We start from the raw sequence: 27,660 nt of genomic DNA on the forward strand, positions 1-27,660 counted from the left end.
GTTGGTTATATAGCAATAAAGTGGTTGCGTTACACAGCCTTGTGGCAGTTTCACTCTCCCGTTGATCCCCAGACTTCATATATGGTTGCGTCATCTATCTATGAAACATAATGGCTTGACGTAACCAATAGTTTCTTTTTGTTTAACCTAGTTACATCAGTAGGAGTATAATGAGATCAATAAAAGTACATTTACACAATCGACATTACTTTGTGCTCGGTTCATAAGTGCGACGCCATTGGTTTGTACACACACAGCTCTGACCCAGGACAAATTAATGGAGAACGGTCAAGTGTGTTATTGACCCCTGCCCCCATGGGATATATTGTTTAAAAGGGCCAAAAGGTCACATTAATGAAAACTGAAAATGAAGTGGATTTTGAGTGAGTTGTATACCCAGTTCTGTCCGAGATAGTGCATGGTGAATGTGTGTTTGGAGAGACCACTGGAGCAGATTAACAATATAACAGAAGATTACCACATCGGGTTTATTTAAAGGTCCAAAATTATGCAAAATTGACTCGTGGGAGCGTTAAGCCATGTTAGAATGTTGTTACCTCGTCAAAAACATACCCAAAGTTGTGTTTTGTTTCATTCACACATGTTTGAGTAATCTTGCATCATTAGTCTGTCTATGTTTCCACTGCTCAAAATGCTCTGTTCCACCTTGTGATGTCATGAAGTGGTAGATTTCAAGTTAAAAACTACCTTTTATCTTCAGTTCAATAGTGAAGGCAATTCCTGGGCTGTATTCATGATTCTGATATATTCTAGTGAAGCTGTATGGAGTTTAAAAACACAGTGGAGCACTTCCTGTATTGCCACATGACATCACAAGGTGGAGCAGAGTGTTTTCCGAAGAATTCAACCTAAATATGCAGGGTCTGTGAGTTAAATATGTGTGAAATATGAATTAAAACACAACAACTCCAGGTCTGTTTGTGATGAGGAAAAAAACAGCACAACATACATCAGAAAATAGCGTAATATGGGCCCTTTAATTTATATTTCTATTTAAAACCTATTTTTAAAGTAGTTATTCTGTATCTGTTTTCAGTCAAACACACAGAAGTTACATAATCCTATCAGTACTAGGGGCTTATGTTGACTTGAAATAAATCCACCGTATTTGTCTAACTAAACATTTATAAGTTAATTTGACATAAAAATAAAACGGGATGGCTTTTGGACCAAAGTCAAATCAATTTTTGGAAAGATGACGCCATTATTCAACAAGGTTTTGTGTGTGGTTTTATGTACTGCTTTTAGTTTTTATTTCATTTGCTTGTGCATTTTGTATATTGTGTGTACAGTATGGGGGCGGCAGTAGCTCAGTTCATCTTCTGATCTGAAGGTTGCCCACTCCCACAGGGGAATACTGATGTTGTGTCCTTGGGCAAGACACTTAACCCACTTCTCATCCAGTGTCTGTGTACACCGGTGTATGAACGTGTATGTGAATGAGGTTAATAATACTGGTTAATAATATAAGCGCTATATCTATGTAACCACTTGCCATTTATATTGCATTTTTTATTAGTATGATTTACTTTTTTTTTCTATTTATGTATCCCAGCAGACACAACAACACGTTTAAGCTCTTGAAAGAAGTATCAGGTTTTAAAGAAATTCTTGGTCAATTATAGATATGTCCTGCTGATCGATTGGCCAACGAAAAAGGGGGCGTGGCAAAAGCTCTCCAAACTATTACTTATCTCTATGTATCTGACCTAAACTGCCCTCACCAGATTACACCAGCGTGGGAGTTCATGCTTACAAAAGTACTAGAAAACAAGGTATTCATATTAAAAAAAAATGGCTTACACTAGTGAATCATGAGTTTAATCTGCCTTTTTACATATAAATACCAAAAGTACCAAATCTTCAGCTGACTCACTCACGTGTTAACTTCTCCTTTCTGCAGTTCTCCCATATAAATCCCTATGATCTAATACAAAGTTTAGTCAACCGATTAATTGACTTAAAGACTAAAGGCCTACAACCCCCTGTTCAAAATACAGTACTACTTCTTTCTGTGTACTCTGCCTCTCCTCCCGTTCCCCTGCTCCACATAATCTCTCCCATACTAACGACAGCAGAGCCATGCCCTCCCATTGATCTGTTCTCGTAATTATCACACAATTTAATTACAAACCGGCTCCTTATAATACAGACATATCATCAGGACTCAAGGACGTATTTAAAATCAGACAAATAAAAGCAATCAATCAAATCGGTTTCCTCTACCCAGCGCTACATGCCGACTCGCCCGTGTGCCCTCCCATTATCATTTAAATGGCTTATTGATTTTTCATTGACTATTCTGTGTTAAACGTATACGTCACCGATCACGTTCGGGAAGTCGAGATAATGCCGCGTGACAGTTGGATAAATGTTTTTGTCTCGCCTCCCCAGACGCTCCTGACATGGATGGAGGTAAAAAGGAGAGGGGAGAGGGGGTCACCTTGGAACGTGCCCCGTCTAGGCCCCTCCCCTCGGTCGTGTGACGTGATGGTGGACAGGGGAGCGCAAATAAGGCGGCAGACAGGAGCTAGAAAGGCTCACAGAGGTGACCTTATATTTATACAGATGTGACGTGGTACAATGGTGGACCCGGGGGAGTAAAGACAGGACCTGCCAGGAGTGTGAAGGTGATTTAGGGTTTAGTCATTACAAAAGGGAGGGTAAATTTAGGGGCAACTGCAGTTTGTCACACTGACTGCTGGGCTGGGATGACATATTGTTTATATATATATGTCTCTCTGTCTGTCTCTCTCTATATATATAGAGAGAGAGAGAGACAGACAGACAGAGAGAGAGAAAGAGAGCGACAGAGAGAGAAGAGAGAGACAGAGAGAGAGACGAGAGAGACAGAGAGAGAGGCAGAGAGGGAGACAGAGCGAGAGAGACAAGAGAGAGACAGATACAAACAGAAAGACGAGAGAGAGAAACAAAGAGAGAGGCAGAGAGACAAGGAGAGAGACAAGAGAGAGAGAGAGATACAGAGAGGGAAACAGAGAGAGACAGACAAGAGACAGACAGAGAGAGAGAGAGACAAAGAGACAGAGGCAGAGAGAGAGAGAGAGTCACAGAGAGACACTGGGTATAACAATCACAACTGAACCTGTGTTGCCAGTGTCTTAATATAAAGGACACAAGTTTTTCTCTGTATATGGACAGGTCATTCCTCATGTGAAAGCTCCACAGTTGACTCACTGATGTTTAGGTCGTGAGGATTCAGATCAGAGAGAGTCCTTGTTGGTTTAAACCAACTGGATTTTAGCAGTGAAAATGGCAACACAAATATAGGCAGGGCTCATTCTGCTTTCTGATTGGATAATTATCTTGTAAACTAAAAAACACACAATTTGACCATCGTGTTTTTGTAATTAAGAATAAATCAGCATTGTAATTGTCTGTAGAGGATTCTTTGATTTGCACATTATCTCATATCTGGGGATAGGATTTGTCGTGTTTCTGAAATTTAAAATCCAAATATTACATACAGTCTGTTTAATTTATACAGGCTTATATAGTAATTATAGTGTGTGATGACTGTTCATTTTTACAAGGTCAAACATTCTGCTTCCATTACTCCAAAGTTAGGAAGTGTTTATTGTTATGGAAATATACCGTAAATTTCGGATTATAAGCCGCTACTTTTTTTCCACGCTTTGAACCCTGCGGCTTGTACAGCAGTGCGGCTTATTTATGGATTTTTTACTGGATAACGGCCCCTGGGTTTTATTTTCACGGACAAGCCTTCTACACGTGGCAGATAAATATGGCAAAAACAACTTAAGTGCATTAAAAAAATACAACTCACCAAACCGCTGCATCAGAGGGAGCCCTGCGCTGATTATGTGATTATGTCTACTCTGCTCCGCAGTTTCTTTCAAAAACTCTAAAGGCGTATCGTTTAATCCCAGGTGCTTATTCTCCATATGCCAAAGCAGTTTTGAAGGTTTCATTGCCTTATTTGCTTTTCCCGTATGTTACGTAGAGCGGACTGTGCGCGTGAGTCACCTGCAGCGACAAACCCAGGTTTTAAGTAGGCATTGTCTGTTAAATTTATCTTTCTTTTTCTTGGAGGTGTAGTCTCCTCTTCTGGCTCCTCAGTTGTCCTTTTCCCCTTTGTTAAAAGCTCTCCAAAGACTTTTGTTTTGGCTCATTTTCACTCGCTTGTGGCTCTACTTTTGTGCGTCGTGTCTGATGTGTTATACGTGAAACGTCATCGCAGAGACAAGAGCGGATAATAAACTTGCTACTACATCAAATAGATTTCTGTGGCGATTTCCAGCAGGATTTTCATGATACATCTACGGACGAGCTTATTAGTGTGTCATTAGGGACGGGCCAAAGTTGCTCCTGACCCCTGTGCGCACAGCGTCTGAAAATCAGGGCTCTTTACGCAGGACTGTGAGCTGTGTCTGTGTCTGTGAGACGTGAGACGTGAGCGGTGTTTGTTTTGAACATTGTTCCGCGAGTGTGACGCTTATTTTGAGCAACGAAAAATAAGAAAATATAATTTTATTTTAAGATCATAATAATCTTCCAATTTAAACTACAACAAAAAAGAACTAACACAAATAAAATACACTTCAGCCACGCAGAGCCGCAGTATAAGGCTGAAAGAGGCGCATACGGCTCCGGAGCCGCGGGTTGCAGACTCCTGAAATAGAGCCACTGCACGTAAGCTCGACATCAATGAATCCAACTTGGTCAATGTAAAAGACGACAAAAGTTTTCAGAGGAAATAAAAGCAGATTTTCCGTTTTGGTGCAGTTTTATTTTCTAAACCTGCAGATGTGTTCATCCCGTGTTGTTGTCGTGTTGGTTCCAATTTTCAGGCACAGTTTAAAAAAAAGCGTGTCAGTGCACCGTCTTTCTGTGTAAATATCTCATGTTACAATATGAAAACCTGCGGCTTTTATTCAGGTGCGGCTTATATATGTACAAAATTGATTTTCTCTTCAAATTTAGCTGGTGCGGCTTTTAATCAGGTGCGCTCTGTAGTCCGAAATTTACGGTAAATTAAATTCGAATGTGATATGTTTGCATCTGAAATTCTTGTGATTATGATTATGGTGACAAATTACAAAATGGATTCAACTTGACAGCCCTATTCCGGTGCCTCATGATCTGAATTGTTAGCAGATTTGGCGGTGTTAAAAGAATTCCAAATGATCTCTGAAGGAGGTGTAGCTTGTAACTTGTGAGCAGTGTTAAATTGTCGATCTTTTGTTGGCGGAGAATTAAAAGCTCCAGTGACATCATGGTGGAACGAGGAGGCAGACTTAATGATTTCTTTGCTTTCCTTTTAGTGGACTGCAGACTTGTCATGTATGAAAAAATGAACTAGTGCACGAGTCAAGTCAACACAAGACAAGAACACGCAAAATATTGAACACATAGATCCCACTTTTGATGTGGTTTGTAGAGTGTGACCGCGCCCTAAGCCTCACTCTGTTACTCCGCTCTGAGTTAGTGATGAAACAGGCCATTCAATAGAAGTGTTTCTTCTGGAAGATCATCTGATGTCTGCAGCATTTCAGACATTCATAATTAGCTCCAACAATAACAACAATACAGTTCAAATATGTAAAGATGAGCACCTGCGACGCTCATTATGTGTGATATTTATTGTGCGTTTGGACTGATTGAACCTATTGTTCCTACACTTTGGGACAATATTACCCCCTCTGAATGGGCTGCCGTAAGGGGTGAGAGGGGTCAGCACTGATGGCCTTTGCTTTCAAGGTATCCCACCTTGTCCATATCCGATATTCTGGTCATGGTCAGGAGTAGCAATCTGGAGCCTACTGTGTGCTTGGTTTTGGGTCAGAAGGGCAGAATCATAAACTGTATAAAGAAACGGACGAAGGGAGTGTGACATCACCCACAGCGTTCTGCTCCAGTCAAATGAATCCCATCGAGGATAGCGGTTATAGGGGTGAATTTGGAGCATAGTTCCATTTTTGGAAGTCTGACAGCGAGTATCATAGCAACCAAAGAGCCAATTTGGAGTGAAGATTTTGAAGGTAACACCCCTTTCCACCCACACCTCTGGTTTGGCGATGGGCCAGAGCATAGCAACGCTGTCAATCAAACCTGTTGCTAACGTTAGCGGGAGCAACCTTGGGGAAAGAAGGCGCATGATTTGTCTGTTATTAATCATGCAGAGCGGGTTAATACAAACATCTTAAGACCAAAATGACGAGCCTGACAGCAGCAATTAAGGAGAAAGCTGCGGCAGTTTTCTAAAGTAAAATGAACTGGAGCCAATGGGGCCGGAAGTGCGCCCCTGATCACCTCCTATTTAGAATGTGGCGCTAGCAGGTGTTAGCTATGTCCATTTATATATACAGTCTACGGGCAGAATATGCAAACTTTGGACTTCACGAGGAAAATTGAAATTGCCTTCACGTGCTATCCACTCGTGAATTGGAAATTACAAGTGTGTTTTGTGGATGTAACTAAATTAAACTTTGTGGAAACAGACTTTATCTTGGCATAAATAACCATGTAAACAAGTAAATTCCTCTGAGAAAAACAAATGTTAGCGGCATTTTTATTTAATTACACTCAGTAGAAAAATAATTATATTTAAGTGAAAGCTGCATGAATAAATAGGCATCATGGCAGCCAGCTTTCGCTCCTGCCCACCATAGTGAAAGGTCAAAGGTTATCTCATCTTAACACTTGGGGTCCTCAGGTGGAATTTACAACATGAGACGGCATTCAGGTGAAATTTTCTGCTCGACAAGTGGTATTTCCTATAATTCCCACAGCACCTGAAGGCAGCAAGAAACCTGGATCTCTACAGCTTGTTGGTATCAGACATGGATCTAGTATAAAATCTAGGGTATTGCAAGCTTAGATGAGTTTGGACAAGTGGTCAGCACATTGGTATTGCAGTGAAAAAATCCTCTCCAGCCCAGAAGGCATTTTTCCCATAGAGCGTAATGTAAACACAAATTGTTCATGTTCAGCTGACAGGGACCTACAGCTTTCACAAAGGTCAGATTTTCAGATCATGAACTTTTTCTCAGTTTTAAATCCCTAAGTTGTCTTTGAAAGGTCTTATATTATGCAAAATTGACTCTCGTGAGATTTTAGTCATGTTAAACTGCTGTTACCTCATCAAAAACATACCTGGAGTTGTGTTTTGTTTCATTCACACATGTTCAAGTAACACTTTACTCTACGTCTGTCTACATCTACAAAGCTTAAAATGCTCTGTTCCACTTTATGATGTCATGTAGTGGTAGTTTTCAAGTTAACAGCTTCCTTTTACAGTTTGTTCCATAGAGACAGGTAATTCCAGGGCTGAAATGATGGGAATGATTCTAGTGAAGGTGTATGGAGTTTAAAAAACACAATGGAGCACTTCTTGTATTACCACATGACATCAGAAGGTGGACCCCAGTTTTTTCAGTTTGAAATATGGAGGGGCTGTGTGTTAAACATGTGCAAGTGAAACACAACACAACTCCAGGCATGTTTGTGATGAGGAAACAACATTAAAAAAATATAAGAAAATAGCGTAATATGAGCTGCTTTTTAATCTTTAGCTTAGACTTGCTCTGCTCAGCTTCACTTTTGGCTACGCTCGCTCCAATTGGTTATTTAATTTTATATATTTTTTGTGCATGATGTCAATCTCATGACAATCTCACTTTAAAGAGCATCCATGTTTGAACCATTTCCAATAATAAGGGGCTTTTTGAGAGTAACATTCTGGACAGTTCACCTCAGACAACAATTTTTTCATTGCAGGCGATTTTGTGTTTACCTATAGACTTAAATAAAGACACACATTTTCTGGATTAAATGAGTTTGGGTGGAATAGACGTGCTAGGCTTTTATACTTGATGAATGCATTTTCTCAGAGCCAATTCAGAGCCTTGGAACCATAATAGGTGCGAGGGGCTGGAGGTAGAACAGGGTGTCCAGTTAGTCGGAGGGTTGGCAGTCTGATGCTGGCTCCTCCATGTGACACTGACTAACCGCCCCGGAGCACTGTGAACCTTGGCACTTGACTCCGTGTGTGTGTGTGCTTGTGTGTGCATGTGTGTGTGAATGAATGGGTACTTCATATAAAGAGCTTTGAGTACCAGGGATAAATGCAGTCATTCACCAGACACTCAGCTTTCCAAGAATGAACCATCTTTTAGAGATGTTAAGAATTCTTTAAAGATTCTTTAAAGATTAACTAAGATTCAGGAGCAGGACCAGGCCCCAACCTCCTCCTGCTCCTCTCCAGTGAACCACAGCTCCTCTCAACCACACCAGCCTCCATATCTGTTCATATCATCCATAGCCCCAATCCTACAAAGTTTTTTGTGTTAATTTTTTTATATTTTGCCTGCATATTTGCTTTTTTCACTGATTTATATTAGCATTTATTTTATATATTTAAAACGTGGACTATTACTTTATTTTATATTTTATTATATATTTGTTATATTATATACGCATGAAGTTGCAACATATAACGTAATTTTCTGCTCCAGGAGGTGGTGGGATACTGGTGGAGGATAAGTCACATGCTTGTCTCCATGGATATTACTTTGCCTGTAATTTTTCACTGTAGCCTTCAGCAAAAAATGATTATTATCCAGTTCCGATCATTAATCATGATGCCATCAACATCATTCTGTCCCCATTGTCACCAGCAGAGGGAGTCAAACATGTACTCCAGTCACTGTAAACTGAAAATGTGTATGTTTATTATTTGAATGCAAATGTTATTTTTATTTGAAATACTTTTCAACACATGTCCTCAGATATTTAATGTACTTTGATGAATCTGGGAACACACATGAGTTTAATCCAAGCATCCTAGTGATTGAATATTTTTGTTGTAGTAGTAGACCTACTTTTCTGGAACCACAGCTCCTGAAGAGATGGAACTTACCAGCCCTTAACTGTTTTTGTCCTATCTAAATGTAAACTAATATAAATTTCTTCATGTGTGCACAATCTCATTTTTATCTCACAAGGTTTGGTCCCATCCCTACCAAACAGTGACTGACATTATGGTGTGTGTGTGTGTGTGTGTGTGTGTGCATGCGTGTGTGTTTGCGTGTGCATGGTCCCGAGCTGAACTAAATCAGCTCTTTGTATCTTATGAAGTCACAAACTTTCTGGTCACTGAAAGCGGTGACCAGGGAGTTATTTTGAATGTAGATACAAAGGAGTCCTTAACTTTCTCAGAACAGAGGTAGTAGTAGCACAGTAGAGTAATAGATTATTTCACTTTCAATTTGAAACTTCAGGGGACCTTATAGCCTGTGCTACCATATAACTCCCAGTAGTGACATTTAAGTATAGGTTTTATCTGGAGCTCACACATTTAAATAGTGACTTCCTTTTATAGTGTTTCAGCATGTTTTGAGCCTAAATACTATATACATATATTAACTGTAAGTGCTAAAGATGAAACAGAGCTTACATTGACAGTATGTTTCCTGGTTCTTGTCCACAGTGTGACCCAGGAGAGGCCACTAAACTCCTATATGACCTGCTGTACACGGAGCCCATAAAGATCGTGCTGATGCCTGGCTGCAGTTCTGTGTCCACGCTGGTGGCAGAGGCAGCGCGTATGTGGAACCTCATCGTGGTAAGAAACACTTGAACACTTTTCTATGGGACGATTTTAGGTTTTTAATGTGGAACTAAACACTAAATCCACTTTTTACTTTTTCTGCAACTCAACTGTGTAAATTTTGGCAACTTTCTAGTCAAAAACACTTAAATCTAAGTTTGTCCTGACTTCAGTGGCGTCTGCACTTGCAAGTAATTGGTGACATGACAACAGACTACAGGGGGGGAGTTTGAAGTGTGGATACCTGTTACACCAATCACACTGTTCCTTTTACCTCCAGACCCATCTCCCTCTCTCACTCTCTTCTTTACTCCTCCAGGTAGTGCTCAGTTATCACTCACTTCCTGATTCCCGGTTCATAAAACACTTTATTCTTAGGTGCAGACAGTTCACAGCAGACTTATTTTGATCTCAAGAGCTGCTTATAGAATATAGCTGTACTGGAGCGAGACAAATTTGGCTCAAGTACATGGAAAAAAAGTGTACAGGACCTTTTAACTAAACATTTTCATCTCTTGTATTGTTGCACAAAAATAGTAGTAAAATGAATCACAGACACAGCTTCTGACGGTTTTAAATTGCGAGCGGTTCATAATGTTGACAAATGCGTCGTATGCACTGCTGTTTAAACCCTCTGAGGCCACATTAAGGCTCGCAGAGGCAGAGTGGTGATAATGCATCGGCTGAGAGACGGCACATATCGGACTTTCACTAAAACCAGGCGCACTTATAAAGCTGATTGATGGACTCATTTGTTTGCTCTGCAGGCTTCTACACAAGTATTGGGCCCATAAAACACCACATGACACGTCCCTCTACGGAGAGCTAATTTTAGGGGAGCAGACTTGACCAGCACAGCGTTATTAGACTTAAAGTTAATGCATACTAATAAGTAAAACAGGTTAAAGTTCAGAATTATGTATATATGTGTAAAAACAGTAGATGTGAGTTGAGATACAGAATATGCAGGATTACTCAAACATCAGCAAATGACACGCTAAAATAAAGATTATGACATAGTATAATTCTTTCAAATTCCAGTCTTTGAAGAGCCTGGGTTATAAACCCAGTTGCTTTCAAGTTTAAATTGTTGTTTAACTGTGTAACTATTCTTGGAAGTTTCATCACCTAATTGTCTCCATGGAGATCTTATTGCTTTTGTATGAAATGTAAGGCATTAAACTTATTTATTTTCACAGAGACAAACAGGTGACACCACCAGGCCAAGTTACAGGTCAGATCTGTGGGGAGGTGACTCCGCTCACTATAAGAATACACGGTTTTCAAGGTATTTTTGAGCACTAACCCTGGGCTCAGATTGGACACGGTGCTCCTGTGCAGTGGATACAAGTATTCTGAATAGTTAAAAATAAAAGGAGAAGCTCAGACCACACGCTGTGCAGTCCGGTCTATTCTGGCCACAGCCGTTTCCCTTAATAAATGAATCTGGTCTGGAGTGTCCAGCTTTAAAGGCGGTGACCTCAACAGCGCAGCACCGCACCGCTCTGAGAATGAATGTCACTCTGTGTGTTCCCACACAGGAGTCATGGTTGGACTAGGTGCAGTCTGAGTGAGCCGTAAAAATACCTAATATTAATTAGTAGTAAGTAATATTAGGTAGTAATAATAGAATACATGGAAGGTAGATAAGTTTAATGACATACTGTGGAACATTCCAGTGCTAACCTCACTCTGTGCTGGTGTTGTGGTGTGGTTGTGTGAGGCAGAGGAGACCACCAGCTCACTGCTCTCATGTCCGTGCTCCAGGGGGAAGAGCTCACACAATACTCCTGCACCCAAAAAAATGTCATTCATTTTACATCAGCACAGCTATTCCTGTCATGCTATAGCCCCTACTGTAGCTCCGACCCATATTTAGACCAGGGGGCTGATACCAAGACAAACCTGCAGGGACTGTTAGAGAAGTCTGCCTCGTCTGCTGTACGCTGAAGGGACATTCATTTTTGCGGCATATGTGGAAATGTCTTGTATTTTGTCCAGACACATGACAAATATGCACTGTAAACAAATGTTTGTTCCAAAGGGGGAAAAAAAACTTCCTCAGATGCATTTCAGAACAATATTTAGTTAGCCTTGGTGATTTATACAACAGCATGAACAGTACAAAAACACGGTGACATTTTAAAACGTAAAAATGGCTCACACATCAAAGAGAGTGTACTAAAAAAAACCCGAGCTAGCAACTGAAAATGCTAGTACGAGAGACTGAAAGCAGCATTAATTAAAGTGAGACCAAATTGATCCAAATGTGTTATGTAGCTGTTATTTATCTCTGACGTAACTACAGAACAGCTTTGTATAAACTAAAGATCAAACATTATGGGACTTTCTGGGTCAGCTAGCCTTATTACATCAATTTGGAAGATTTGGAAGCAGATATTTGGAAGCAGATATCCAATACCAGTATGGGATCGGTGCATTCCTAGTTTGTCCGATGTTTATCAAGTGTTCTGTGATGATTCTACTTTATATTCTTATGTGCAGACTTATATTTATCTCATACCTTGACAGTTTAGGCTACACTCTGCCGCCTTCCTCATAAGTACCATGTGATGTTGCTGTTCAGCTGATTCAAACAAAACCAGAAACAATCAAAACATGCGCCCGTCCCACTACGCAACAACCCAACCGAGAACAACTTAAGTCCGCAGTATCAGGCCACTGCGAGAGGGAAAACGCTAAGGTCATAAACACAGAGAGCAACAAGTACTGTCGGATCAGGGAGGCCATTGAGATCCGGAAACATGCCCAGCAGACTGTACATCAGGACGAGGGGGCGTACCAACTATCTCGCACCTGGGATACAGTTGTGAGGACGTTGGACTGCAGCTCCTCCCACTGATACAAATGAGAAAATAGTGCCAAAATCTGTTTAAATCATCTGAACAGACACATCACAGGGACATCACGTAACAACACAACGCATCAAGGTGTGAAATAAATAGAGGTCTGTACATAAGAATCTAAAGTGTGAAGTTAGCATGCTAGTTGTTGTAAGCTTTACTTCGCTCTGTTGTCTGAAAGTTGTGAACAGTGCTTTTAAACTCATTGTGGTGAATAATTTGGATGCTTGGAATAGATAAAGTAACAGAAGTTGCCTTGACATTGCATGGAAATGTTATAGTATAGAATTCCTCATAATAAATCAGTGCACTACGAGATTGGTTCACACCCTAGCTTTGCTGTTTAAACCCAGCCCGATCACTTCTAACATGGGCATAAATCCTTGCGCGGGATGTTTGTTGTGTAAGCCAAATGTAAATGTATGGAGTAGCACGGGGCTGAGTGGTGTAAACATGACGTTATCAGAACAAATGCTGAGTCCCATTACTCTGGCTCTGAGAGTGCAGCAGCAACAGACGCGACGTACACAAGTAGAGCAGAAAATATGTAAGCGAGAGGATGGGCCTAGGAGACTCACTTTATGCTATAGCGTCACCGCATAGAGGGAAAATGTGCATGTAACGACATAAAGGCTAGCAGTGGCCAGGATTGATCAGTAAGTGGGAAAAAAGTGTCTTTGTTTGAGTGACGAGCTGCATTCAGGAGTAAATGTACTGGATCACGATATGGTGATTTGACCAAAATAGCATGGCCTCACTTCCCTGGCAGATCCAAAATGATATGTCTCTGTACTTTTTTATACAGATGGATATCAGTCTGGTCTCCACAGCCGCTGTCGCATCTCAAGCCAGAAACAAACATGATGGTGCAATCAGATTTGTTCATTGGTCAGCTCTCATTTATAAATAAAATCACATTTCCCTCACGTCAGATTATCAGAGGTTCGTGCTGTGCTCATTCATACTGTTTTTCAGTCCTCTGTTATATTTTTTTCCTTTATTTTTTCCACATAAGCAGCCATATTTTTTTTTTTTTTATATGGGCAGGCCATGCAGGTTCCTGATTAGCTAATCCAACTGTCAATCATGGCCTTCTGAAAATGAGGAGAATCACTAGTGACCAGACTCACATCTTCATCAAGTATTGAAGAAGCGTGTATTCTTGATTCCAGGCAATGTCGTTACTGCAGTGAGAAATTTGATTTTTATCACCATATTGCCCAGCACTAATACAGAGTTTGTGGATGAAGATGAAGATCCTAATTTTCTTACACAGTCTAGCCACAATAATGTATTTAACCTTGAGTACAGTTCTTAACAAAATAGGACCAAAAAGGACTAATCATGGACTAACTATGCACTCATCAAGTACATAAATATTAGGTTATGAGCCGATTTAGACTTTTTTTGTGCCGATGTCTTGCTGCTTGGTTGATAACCGATAATTTACAGATACCAATATTTAAAACTAGGAGAGTGTTGTAAAGTAATTAATTGCTGTCAACACATATTTACCTTAGTCTATAGGTGCACTATGTCACTTTTTGGTTGGAAGGTTGGTGGTTTGAATCCCGCTCTTGACATAAACTTCAGTGATAGCGCGTCACAGGTTGGCGGTGCGATTCCAACTCCCACAGATGAATATTGTTGTTGCGTTTTTGGGCAAGACACTTAACTCACCTCACCCTCAGTATCTGTGTACACTGGTGTATGAATACATGTGTAAATGGGTGAGTCGTTCTTTACTGTAAAGCGTTTTGAGTGCCTTGAAGGTTGAAAAGCGCTATATAAAAATGTTGTGAAGAAGTGTTTTTATTGCCTTGAGAAATACCTTGAAAAACCACTCCACAGATCTGACGTGTAACTTAGCTTGGCGGCATCACCTGCTTGTTTAATGCCGCTTTGGAACATAACACGGAAACAAGCACAAAGCAGACCCTCCGCCAGAAAAGTTACATAGAAAAGTGTACCTTTAATTTAATTATCTGCATAATGTCTGCTGAAAGTCTGTCCTCCCAAGCTTCTTCCAGTTTAATTTACCAGTGTTAACGTTACTTTGCCAGGTTATACAATAGCCATCTGTCACTGTAATAACTTGTATTCCATTTCTATCTATGTTGCAGCTGTCGTATGGCTCGAGCTCCCCGGCGCTCTCCAATCGTCAGCGCTTCCCCACGTTCTTCCGTACCCACCCCTCGGCCACGCTCCACAACCCCACCAGAGTGCAGCTGTTCCAGAAGTGGAAGTGGACCAAGATCGCCACCATCCAGCAAACTACCGAAGTGTTCACCTCTGTGAGTACAGCCAGGGAACCAGTGACGCCAGTACAGCTGGGACTAAGGAGGTCATGAAGTGGTTACAAGCTAGAGTGAGATTGTAAAATTTTAGGGGGTAGTATGCAAAGTTGACTTTTTAGGTTTCTACCGTGTTATAACATTGTTCTCTCATCAAAAACATGACTGAAGTGTTTTTTTATGTCATCCATGCATGTTTGTGATCTCTCCTGGGCCCTATTCAAACCCACACAACAATTTTCCTTCAATATATAAAAGCATGATACAGAACAATTCACTACAACTTCACAAACCTGATGCGATATGCAGTAATTTAGCTGATAGTGCTCGTAAACCCTCCCGTGGCTCTCCAGCTCCCTCAACACAGTGATAGATGAAACACACATAAAAAGTATAGTGGACATAATAATGCAACCCAAAAAAGAACTTTTCCCACAATACTTTTTTTCCAATCTATCCAGCCTAGAAAAGAAAGGGATGAAATTGAGTGCGCGAGTGCTCTGGGTGGCGGCGAGCGAGAGTTGATCATTGCCCCTTTCAGCTATATTTCACTATTTCATTTCAAACTGTCTAATGCAGACTGATCTGATGCCAAGATTTCACTAAATCCAATATGAGATGACTTTAAACAACAATAAAAAGCACTGAAATGAAAGTTCTGCTTCCAGTCCAAAGGCTAAACACATCAAAGAGGTAACATAAATACTTTTTCAGTGATTCTTAGGATTTCTCAGGTTTCTCAGGTTTCTCAGAGCCTCTAGTCTGTCAGTATTTAAGCTTCTCTGGGTGTTAGCAGTAGCATTAGCCACAAGCAGTTAAGAGCTGTGGCTCTCAACTATGCATCCTCCTCTAGAATAAAAACATTGTGGTGTCGGATTGATTAATTGGTCTTAGAACTCACCAATTAGGGCTGAACGATTTGGGAAAACTATCTGACAAGCATTGCAGTTAGCTTTGCAATTTATGTTTTAATTATAGGATTCTGTTCAAAGTTCACATTTTAAACACGTCCAGAAGAAATGACAAAAAGACTGAAATATGAGACTGACAAACTCATGCAAGAATCACATTTCAGAACATGTTTGTACAGATGGAAACTACGGGGTTAGCAGTTTTTATGCAGAATAAGACTGGATATTTGCTTGTCTGTGGAGAAAATTATGGCACTTACAAAAATTGCAGTCTTAGTGATTTGCTAATTACAGTGGACTTTTTAGAATATCGGCTATTGGCCTTAAATCTCCAGCACAGGCAGATATTTTGTTGTGGTCGATTTGCTGCCTAAAAATACACACAAAGCTTTCTTTGATATGAAGAGAAAACTGTGCAAAACAGCTCTTTCATAGGTATGTCGTGTAAAAGGGCTTTGGGGGAGTTTGTAGTTGATTTAAATTACATAATAGTTACAAATAATCAAAATCGCCCCTACATATCAGCCCAACATTATCAGCCATCGGTTGCTCTGTGCTCTAAACAACTGGTATCAGCCATGGATAAAGAAAAAAACTTATCGGTTAATCTCTGCTGTCCAAATTCCAATTTCAGTTTGATTGGGATTAATCTTGCAACCTTATCGCCAATACCAGTACCTAAAGAAATGTGCAGTATCGGTTCTCTTGCCAATACTAGGTTTGTTATTGGAAAAACCCTAGTATCTATTATGGTGTCAAGAAATGTTGCATGATCACATTTTCATAAAACTAAAGCTTAACCACATCCTTATTTTGAATGAATGCAGTGAACTCATTCTTTGTGTTGTATTTTCGTGTCCCCAGACGCTGGACGACCTGGAAGAGCGGGTGAAGGAGGCGGGCATCGAGATCAGTGTCCGACAGAGCTTCCTCACTGACCCCGCGGTGGCTGTCAAGAACCTCAAGGTGACTCTTCACTCAAACATGTGTGAAATGGCTTAAAGCTCAGAGTCAATTTTGCGTAATATAGGACAGTTAATAGATACTAAATTCTAAAACCTGTATATACAAAACTTAAGGTTGTGAAATTAATGACGCTTTAATTGAATCGAGATGCAATAGTTTTAATTTGCCAAAGAGCAGCTTTGGTCTTTTTAAAGGAGAGGTCTAGAACAACATCCTTTGTCAGTAAAAACGTATGGATTGGAGTTTGAACTTTGGGGAATTTAGTGTCTTGTTTATGTTCCTGGAGTCAGTATTAGTTTTCATAGAAAAAAAATGAACAAAAATCTCTAAAAAACAAGAACAAAAAACTCTAACTAAACTCTAGCTCTTCAGTCTTAGCCTATCCTAATTGTTACATGAGTAGTTATTAGTGTGAGCAAGATTTTTAATCACTGCAAATCCAAACCAAAACTGGCATTTTCTTATTTCTGATTCTAAAAACATTCTGTTATTTTGAAGCTCACTAAGGTCGACATGCAGGTAAAATTAAAAGATGCCCTATGTGATTTTTTTAGAGCGTGGTACACCACTTGCTTGTCTCCACAGAGATATCGTTGCTTTGCTTGGAATGTTCCACAGTATGGCATTAAACATATCTATCGTCACAGGGATGAGTAGGTGATGCAATGAGACCCCACTTACAGTAAAAAAAATCATTTTAAATAGATATTTTTGGGCAAGAAACACACTTGAACACAGACAGTGGTGGATAAAGTACTCAGTTTTGTTACTTAAGTAAAAGTACAGATACAGAGGTAAAAAATTACTCAAGTAAAAATATTACATGAAAAAATCTATTTAAGTTCAAGTATTTAAGTATCCGTTTAAAAATGTACTTTAAGAGTAAAAAGTAAAAGTATTTCACACATTTGTTAAATTGTTAAATGTAGTGAAATTTATTTAAAAATGATACATATTTTGGTCAACAGTAGCAATATCAATCAATTTCTTCATTTTTGTGTATTATTTTAGTTTGCTCAAAGCCGCAGCTTGAGTCCGAACACTTAAGTCAGGATATTACCACGAACCGGGTAAAAATAACCCCTCAAATTACATGAAAAGTACTTTTTACTTTTCAGTCCAGTTAAAAATGTAGTAGAGTAGAAAGTACAGATACTGCTCTCAAATGTAGTGAAGTAAAAAGTATTCACTGTAAAATCTACTTAATTAAAGTACAGACACTTAAAAATTCGACTTAAGTACAGTACTTTACTACTTCTACTTTGTTACCTTGAATCTCTGCAGACAGATTAAGTTTAATACTGTACTATGGAACATTTCAGACAAAGCTATAACCATGAGGACAAGCAGGGGGCTGAACCTCCACCAGAAAAGTCACATAGTGCAGCTTTTATTAAACAGGACAACATCTTCACACTTCGTTGTAGTCATTAAATTGTGAAAGCGATGCTAGGGGCAAAACTGTCTGAAAGTCTCACAAATGTAAAAGTGCTTTCACTGGAGTCATTCCGGGTGATGCGGATCCTCCCTCAGGCTAAAACCGGACCTCAGATCTGGACAGTTTTCATAAGAGTCCCGAAGTGGCCTGGGGTTTGTTATATCTGTCCAAATGAGTGGTGGCATTCAAATGGAATAGCTCCCCACGGGACTTTGTGATATATGTTTTAATTGAGCGCCTTGAATGGGCCCGATGGCAGAACACAAGCGCTGTCAGAAAATAATTGTCAGATATAATTGAATCATTTCATTGTTGTAATAATTTAATGGGGCGGCATTTGCATATGGATGAAAAGATGGCAAGACGAATCAAGTCGTTTCTGCAAAAGCTCTTCATCCAGTATGTCACGAGGCAGGACGCTATTCCAAATTTTAAGTGTTCTAAATTATGAACAGTTTGTTTTTAACATGTTTTTTTTTCTTCTTAAAAACGTAACAAAACAAGTTCATTTTAAACGATTTGCAGTGGTCCAAAGTTATCCCTCACTTACCTAAATATCCTAATTATTCACCTGAGAGGTCAGAGTGGAGTTTTACGGTCACAGTAAAGCTAACAACAACTAGCATGCTAATGGTGCAATTCCTTATTTTTGGACAATAAAACGCTACGATACACAGCGGACTTATTTCAACCTCAAAAGCAGCTTATTTAATATATCTGCACAGCTCAAGACACATTCTGCTCAAATACAATAAAAAGATTTGCCTGTCTGTAAATGTATTATATAAGACCTATGCATTATTATTTTTTGTTAGAAGGAAGCTGAGCCAAGCGGTTTGAGTCGGGCTAAAATAGTAGCTGCTAGCATTGAATTTGTTAGCTGTATGGTAAATCTCTCTGAAATGATCACACTGAGTGAATAATGGACTTAAAAACATGGAGGAGCACTGATGGATTAACACAGATGATGTCTCAAGAGGTGGCTAGGACTCTGACCTCGCAACAAGAAGGTTTAGAGCAGGGCTGTACAAACTACGGTCCAGGGGCCAAATGCGGCCCGCAGACCAATTTTTGTTGGCCCTCATGCCTCCTCCTAAACTGGCCCAATTGATCAGCAAGTATTTTTTACTACAAATTGAAGAGATTCTACCTGTATAACCAGAAAAACATCACATTGCATTGTGACACAGACTTAAAAATAATCTTCCAAGTCTTATGAAAGGTGCAATGTCTCTGTCAAACCTGTGTTAAATGCACTGTTTGACTCCCTGTATTTACACTGTTCTGTGGCCCTCTGCTTCAAATATGTTTCAGTATGTGGCCCCCGGGGAAAAACATTTGGGACCACTGGTTTAGAGAGTTTGCATGTTTCCCCCATCCACCCAAAACATGCACAAAAGGTAGAATTCTCCAGCTAAGGAAGTTCTGACTAAGACTGGCTTAAGATCTAGAGATGGGTACCTAGCCATAGTTCTGTGACATTAAAGGAAAGTAATATGATTTAATGTTGAAAATTACATTCTATTGCCGAAATAAAGAATGTTTTTATTATCATGGTGGTATCAGTATCAACACGACCAACATGCAGGATTATTCAACGTAAAACTGCAACAGATTTTTGCGATGAGGGAAATTATATAAGAACTTGGATAAAAGCTCAGTTCTGCTCAGTTTTGCCCTAGTATTAAACCTTCTAAAGTTTGTGTTGGGTTGACAGCTCAGTTCTCTTGAGGACATTTTGTGACAAGTCGTGACACTTTGGTGACAGGTCCATCTCATGTCCATATTTTGGCCCAAGGATATTGTATTCTTCCTTGACAGGTAAGTCTGCAATTGGACCATAGAATCCACTTTCTCGATACATTGCAGTGTTTAAATTGCCCTTGACTTGTTGATAGAAAATAGACCTATGATTTGACATAAAGCATGGATTTTCAAACTTAGTGTCTGATTTTTACCATCTTAAAAATATAAAAAAAAAGTAGTTCATTTTGGTCCAACGTTATTCCTCACTTACCGTAAATTTCGGACTACAGAGCGCACCTTGATATAAGCCGCACCAGCTAAATTTGAAGAGAAAATCAATTTTGTACATATATAAGCCGCACCTGAATAAAAGCCGCAGGTTTTCATATTGTAACATGAGATATTTACACAGAAAGACGGTGCACCGACACGCTTTTTTTAAACTGTGCCTGAAAATTGGCACCAACACGACAACAACACGGGATGAACACATCTGCAGGTTTAGAAAATAAAGCTGCACCAACACGGAAAATCTGCTTTTATTTCCTCTGAAAACTTTTGTCGTCTTTTTACATTGACCAAGTTGGATTCATTGATGTCGAGCTTACGTGCAGTGGCTCTATTTCAGGGGTCGGCAACTCGCGGCTCCGGAGCCGTATGCGCCTCTTTCCGCCTCATACTGCGGCTCTGCGTGGCTTGGGAACTGACAGACACAGCTCACAGTCCTGCGTAAAGAGCCCTGATTTTCAGACGCTGTGCGCACAGGGGTCAGGAGCAACTTTGGCCCGTCCCTAATGACACACTAATAAGCTCGTCCGTAGATGTATCATGAAAATCCTGCTGGAAATCGCCACAGAAATCTATTTGATGTAGTAGCAAAAGTACATTATCTGCTCTTGTCTCCGCGGTGACGTATCACGTATAACACATCAGACACGTCGCACAAAAGTAGAGCCACAAGCGAGTGAAAATGAGCCAAAACAAAAGTCTTTGGAGAGCTTTTAACAAAGGGGAAAAGGACAACTGAGGAGCCAGAAGAGGAGACTACGACCTCCAAGAAAAAGAAAGATAAATTTAACAGACAATGCCTACTTAAAATCTGGGTTTGTCGCTACAGGTGACTCTCACGCACAGAGTCCGCTCTACGTAACATACGGGAAAAGCAAATAAGGCAATGAAACCTTCAAAACTGCTTTGGCACATGGAGAATAAGCACCTGGGATTAAACGATACGCTACGAGTTTTTTTGTTGTTGTTTTTTTAAAGAAACTGCGGAGTAGAGTAGACATAATCACATAATCAGCGCGATGCATGATGCAGCGGTTTGGTGAGTTGTATTTTTTTATGCACTTAAGTTGTTTTTGCCATATTTATCTGCCACGTGTAGAAGGCTTGTCCGTGAAAGTAAAACCTACATTATTCCGTTACATTATTGTTGTTATTATACAGTGTTATCTTCATTTTAGATGTCAAAAAGTATTTGCGGCTCCCAGTGTTTTATTTTATGTGGAAAGTGGGTCCAAATGGCTCTTTGCGTGTTAAAGGCCGACCCCTGCTCTGTTTCCTTTCTGTTTCTTTATCTTAAAAACTGCATCATATCCATTTCATGATGCGCAAAATGATCGTTCAAAATCAAAACTAGTGAATTCTTCAGAGCAGAATCTTTCCCCACGTCTGTCTCACTTTTACGTTTACAGCTAGAGAGCGCCCCCCAGGGGCCGTTATCCAGTAAAATTCCATATATAAGCCGCACTGCTGTAAAAGCCGCAGGGTTCAAAGCGTGGAAAAAAAGTAGCGGCTTATAATCCGAAATTTACGGTACCTTTTGCTTTCCGAGCATCCTAATTACACACCGAGTTTGTAAGTGCTTTTCACAACTTTCAGAGGCCAGAGTGGAGTTTAACGTGACGATAAATTGCACTTCCTGGTTATCTGACAATAGAGCGTTTTATAATTAGATGCTGCAGTACACAGTGGACTTATTGTGACCTCAGGAGGAATTCAAGTAGAGGCTCTTTAACACAACAGCCTCTTATTTTGGCTTTACCATCTTTAAGGGACCACAAGTAGCAGGTTGAGTCTAAAGCTAATACCAGTCTAAACCAGGATTTTACAGCATCTGAACCAAGTCTAAACCAGGATTAAACCAGGATAGTACTAGGTCATCTAAACTATGTTGGTCAATGAACTAAGCCAGGATAGCGAAAGACTTGTGGTGTCAGCATACACTGTATAAAGAAGTGGACTGAGTGTGACGTCACCCATAGTGTTAAATGAAGCTCATCAAGGCTAGCAGTTATAGGAGAAAATTCCATATTTAGAATTCTGACTGTGAGTATCATAGCAACGAAAGAGCCAATCTGGAGCAAAGCTGTTGAAGGTAGTGCCCCTTCGTGCCCACACCTCTGGTTTAGCAGGCGTCGGGCGCTTAGCAACACTGTCAATAAAACATGTTGCTAATGCCAGCAATAGCAACCTCGGGGAAAGAAGGCGCTTGATTTGTTTGTTATTAATGTTCATATCTTTGTCTAAGAATACAATAGTGAAATTAAAATACCAGGATCATAGAGCAGGTTAATACAAACATTTGAAGACCAAAATGTAGAGCCTGACAGCAGCAGTTTCAGAGAGAGGGGCGATGGCTAGCTGGTTAGCCATATGTCCATTTATATATACAAGTCTATGGTACCATATGCATTTCGATAGTCCACTCCCAAAAGTAACATTTTATATTTGACTACAATGAGTGAAATACAACATATTTATACACAGTGCGATGAGCAGTTGCCCACTAACCACGAGAATTGTCAGTCCAAAACTCATATGAATGCCTTATTATTGTTGTTGTGCCCACGACCAAGACTTTTCATCACACGGCCCACTTGAACTATGCTATTGCTGAGTTTCAGATGACATCACAACATTCTTTAGGCCAATCATATTTAATACAAATGGGGAATGTAGAATTATTGCAGTTTTGTGTTGTAATACAAGAAGCTAATGGTTCTAGTCACGTATTGAAATAATCAGGTTCAACATTTGTGAATTTACCTTTTGGATATTTCATGGCAAAGAACAATGTGTCAATAGAGAAATCTGTGTCTTGCCCTCATCTGGGACAATGATATTATCACAGAAAACTGTGAATGTGTACGCCTGCCAAAGTAAAAATATACGTCAAAACCCAAGTATAACATTTGGACAATTTGAATAATTCTTCAGTTATGACCCAACGCTCACCCAACATCGATTTGAAGTTCTATATTTACTTTGTATTGTAAATGCTCTAATACTCCTGCGTGACTTTCTGCCTCGTGGAGACTGTAAAACTCAGCTAGCAAAAAACATCAGCCTCTCTGCTAACACAATCATATCCCTGTTGCCGGGGGCTGTTTATGAAATATGGACCGCAATAACACGCACCGCCAGGACCAATAACTGTTATACTGTCTCTAGTCTGACTGTGGTGAGGGAGCGACGGGGAGAGGGAGTCCGTCTAACCCCGCCCACATCCATCCCCTGACCTTTGAACCCTGAGGAGGTGGACCTGTTAACATATTAGCGCGGTAGCTGCGATTCCATTAGCCTTGCTTGACCGAATATTGAATGCAATCTTGATATTGATTGATCGTCATTGCCCAATTTGAGGCGTTTACTGAATTTGCGGCAGTCATGCTAGTACTCATCAAAAACATTTTAAAACATTATCTGTCCGTTGTAGCCTTGGTTCAGCATTGATTTAAGTTAAATAGAGTTTGCAAAGAAAGTTTCATAAAGTTGATTTTTAGAAAGACGTAGCAAAAGACGAAGTTTACATCTGTCAACTGGACAAATCGTCGTAGGAGCGAAGACATTTTGCTGCTCATCCAAGCTGCTTCTTAAGTGATTCTTATTCTCTGCTAATTTCTTGGCAATATTTTCCAGCTCTCTTCCCAGTTTGATGGTGGTAAGCCCCTAGTTCTTGAGAAGATGTCTGTGTAATCCCTCAGTCGTCCAGGTCTGATCCATAGCAAAAGACGAAGTTTAATGTTTTCACTCCTTCAACGATTTGTCCAGTTGACAGATTTAAACTTCGTCTTTTGATATCACCACACACGCTAAATTTGACACTAAAGCCAGTTAACTATAATATATATAATATGTAGTGGAAATAATGGTATTTCTATTTTTTGGAGTATTTTAGAGTACAATTTTTGGCAGAGAGAGGCTATGACCATATTGACCTTGCTGACAGCATGGTGGCAAAACGCTTTAATATCCTATAATAGGCCTGAGCGTTATTTAATTGTATTACACATACTGCTGCCGTGCCCCCAAGCAAGACACTTCACCTTTCTTGTTGCATAACTCTGTATTCACACATGCTCCCGTTATTGAACAAGTGGTATTAATTACTGGCGTCTAAATATAATCCATGAAAAGCAATTAGCTTAGTTGGAGGCCACAAAACAATGAGATGGGTTTAAATGAGTATTGATTGTCTTTAATGAGCTTTGAGCACCTCACACTCAGGTACTGATGCTGCTGTGGGGTTTTCAGTCCAACTCGGGAGGAATCTGATCTGATGTTTGTCCTAAAGAATACTGATGAATCACAATTTATATTTAAAGGAACTGTATGTATGTATCTGTAGGATAAGGCTCTGGCAACCCAGGTTCAGTTGTGATTGTAATTGCTTTTTTTAAGAGCGTAGACTACATACAGTTGGTAAATACGCCAATTTTTATATAACCCTTTACCACCTTCAAAGGACTCAAAGGGCTTTACATCAAGAAACCACTCACCCATTCACACACACACACATTCATACACCTGCTTGTCTTCATGGAAATAGATAAGAACGATGACGAAATAATAGTGCCTGAAAGCGTCGTTTTGTTACGTAGACTAAAACAACAACAGAACATTTTTGGCTCTGAAATGACTGTAATCCTCTGGGACAGTGACAGTAATGACAACGCTAATGACTTGTAGAGGAAAGTAGCATTTGTACAAAACCCGACAATAAAGCAAACAGTAAAGTACCATGAGATTTGGATGACTCTCATATATTGTATTCATCACACATAGAGCTGACCTTCACTTATGTATGGAGTTAAAGCGGCTGTACCCAATTTGTTTTCATGTAATCAAGTACATTTTTTCCAGTTGTAGTACAGATATGTTTTTAAAAGCTGCTCATAGGGTCAATTTGTGTAACACAGGGGTGTCCAAACTTTTCTCATTTAGGGCTACATATAAAAACACAATCAAAGCTGAGGGCCGATTAAGGGCCATAGACTGGTGACCAATACAGTGAATATTTCAAATCTATGTGTTTATTACAAGTTAAACTGAACCACTAGACCTTTATTCATGCTTACACCCTCAATGGGACACATTAAATATTTGAGATGGGCAGTAAGTAGATTTTCAGAAATGTATATTAAAAACTACTGTTTAAGGTAATATGGGCCAATTCATCTGGAAGGTTGAGGGCCAAAAAAAATTTGTCTGAGGGCCGCATTTGGACCCTGGGCCACAGTTTGGGCATGTCTGGTGTACAGATTACATTTAATCACAAAGCATCGTTATTGTCCACAAACCAGGAAGTAAGGCATTGTTAGCATGCTAGTTTTTGCTAGGATTGCTGTGATGGTAAAACATCGCTCTGGCCTCGGAAAGTTGTGGAAAGTATTCGTAAACTTATCGCAGCAAATAATTAGGTCGCTCTCAAGTCAGAACCAAATATGTTCATGCAGTCAGAGTTTGTTTTTTGTTTTTTTCAGTGGAGCTCAAAGGAGTTCACTGGACAACAATCATTTACCAAAAAGTTTAGTGTTTCATTCATAAGCAGCCATATTTGTTTTGATACAGACAGACCATGCGTGTCAATGATTTGTCTATCCACCTGCCAATCACTCCCATCTGAACTCGAAGTGTGTATTTCCAGGCAGTCAAATGGCTGCAAACAGTTCAAAATCATATTGCATGGTTTTATGGTAATATTTCCTCTACTGTACTTTACCTTTTTAAAACACCTTTCACTAACTTGGAATCTGGCCTTGAGTTCATTGCACAGAGTGTCACTTCTCACTTCTGCTCTTGTAGAAAAGAATGAAATATCAGACACATACCTTAGTGAAGTGAGGTGCGGAAAAAGGCTTTCATAAAAGTACTACTACTATTACTACTTTTGCGTTTTTATTATGTCTTCAAGAGGGAATGGAACCAGGAGTAGTCTGTAGATACAATAGGATAATAGACATCTTAATAATGTATAGCTTTCGGTGAATCCCAAGACTCAGCTAACTTGTGCACTTCTCCAACAGTGAGATGGCAGTGGAGAATTTTGGACCGCTGTACGTATAGAAGCTTATCTTGAATTTGAAACCTTTGTGTTGACTCTTTTTGTTGTTCCTTGATTTCCAGGTTTAGAAAAATTAAATAGTAAAAAAAACACATCACATTAGGTAAATACAACAAAATAATTAGCAATGCAATTTTACCCATCTGTATTTTTTGCGATTTTGAGGGGAAACTGTTAATTAAAATGCAGGGTATGTAGAATTTTTATTTCAGATTTCATTAACATACAAAGTAAACATGCTAAAATCAAATATAGCTTTTACTGATGAGACTTGTAACATTGATATTTTTGTACATGACGACCAGTCTGTTAATGTGTCATGTTGTGTTTTGTTTCTCAAGACGATTATCCAATCAGAAAGCAGAATGAGCTAATAGTAAATAAAAAAAACTGATATATCACCCAAAACTGATATATCGCTCAAAACCGATATCGCCCATCCATAATCATAATACTGTTTTAAACCAGTAAAAGTGCTACATTCTTTTTTACTAAAACATTGACTTGAATGTTTTAGTAAGTTGTCCCCTGGTGCAGAGTGTGTGCATTCATACAGACTATACTTCATGTGTGCCCTGCTCTTTGTGTTGTGTGGGAAAGTGTCGCAGGCCTCCTCCTCTCAGCTGGACTCTGACTCTGTGATTGTGGAGCATTAGAACAGCCTGAGCAGCAGCAGCAGGTCTGAGCTGCACATTCACCGGAGCTTTTAAAGTCGCTCTCTGCTTCTTTAGGACTTTGAAATAAAAGTCTATATTTGTCTCTTCTCACATCACAGATTTACACGTTTCAACTGAAAACTAAACACGTGTAACAAAAGTACATATTGTTTTGGATACAATGCTTTCTATGGTAATAGCAGCTTCCAAGACACTCCCAAATCTTTTTTTTTTTTTTTTTTTTTTTTTTTAACGTGGCATTATTCATTTGAGTCACACTTGGAGGGGGGAATTAGTGTTGCAACTTCAAACTCGATTTTGATACTAAGGAATTGACTCAATACTCCATACCAATTACAACACCACAATGAAGACAAAACAAGCTTCTTTTTTAGTAATAGAACGTAGTTTTAATACACAAAATAGTACTTTCTTGTACTAGTTCTGATAAAACTTAAAATGACACTAAAACTGTTGAGGAAAGCTCACATTTCGTCCTGTTAATGTGATATTCGAGTAACTGGTTTTGATATTAGTTTTAGTATCATTTAGTATCTGATTTTCGATACTTTTGACAAGCATAACATGTCGGCACAGTTTTTGAAGATTTGTTCAAAGCTTCTTTAAATAGATTGTTACGGTATTCTGGTGATAATAAAATAGAACATAATAGATCGTAATTTTGGAAACACTCTAAAGATGCCCATTACTTTCCTGGTCAAAGCTGAAGAACAGTGTTTTGTTGTTTGAAAATGCCAAAAAATTGCAAGGAAATACAGAGCAGTGGGCGGGGATAAGGGATAACAGACATTTTCTCATTCAAGCC

The 27,660-nt window shown here is 39.5% G+C and overlaps 1 protein-coding gene across 1 annotated transcript in view; it reads left to right on the forward strand.

Annotated features, from left to right (window-relative positions):
* The window catches only part of gabbr1b (gamma-aminobutyric acid (GABA) B receptor, 1b), a 249,965-nt gene that overhangs the window by 104,162 nt on the left and 118,143 nt on the right, over positions 1-27,660 (forward strand). Inside the window, exons 6-8 of the mRNA XM_033975440.2 lie at positions 9,491-9,625; positions 14,598-14,768; positions 16,544-16,645. Coding sequence (XP_033831331.1) covers positions 9,491-9,625; positions 14,598-14,768; positions 16,544-16,645 — 408 coding nt within the window. The remainder of the gene's footprint in view (positions 1-9,490; positions 9,626-14,597; positions 14,769-16,543; positions 16,646-27,660) is intronic.

This window comes from Periophthalmus magnuspinnatus, chromosome 11, assembly GCF_009829125.3.
Source record: "Periophthalmus magnuspinnatus isolate fPerMag1 chromosome 11, fPerMag1.2.pri, whole genome shotgun sequence".
NCBI classification, from domain to species: domain Eukaryota; kingdom Metazoa; phylum Chordata; class Actinopteri; order Gobiiformes; family Gobiidae; genus Periophthalmus; species Periophthalmus magnuspinnatus.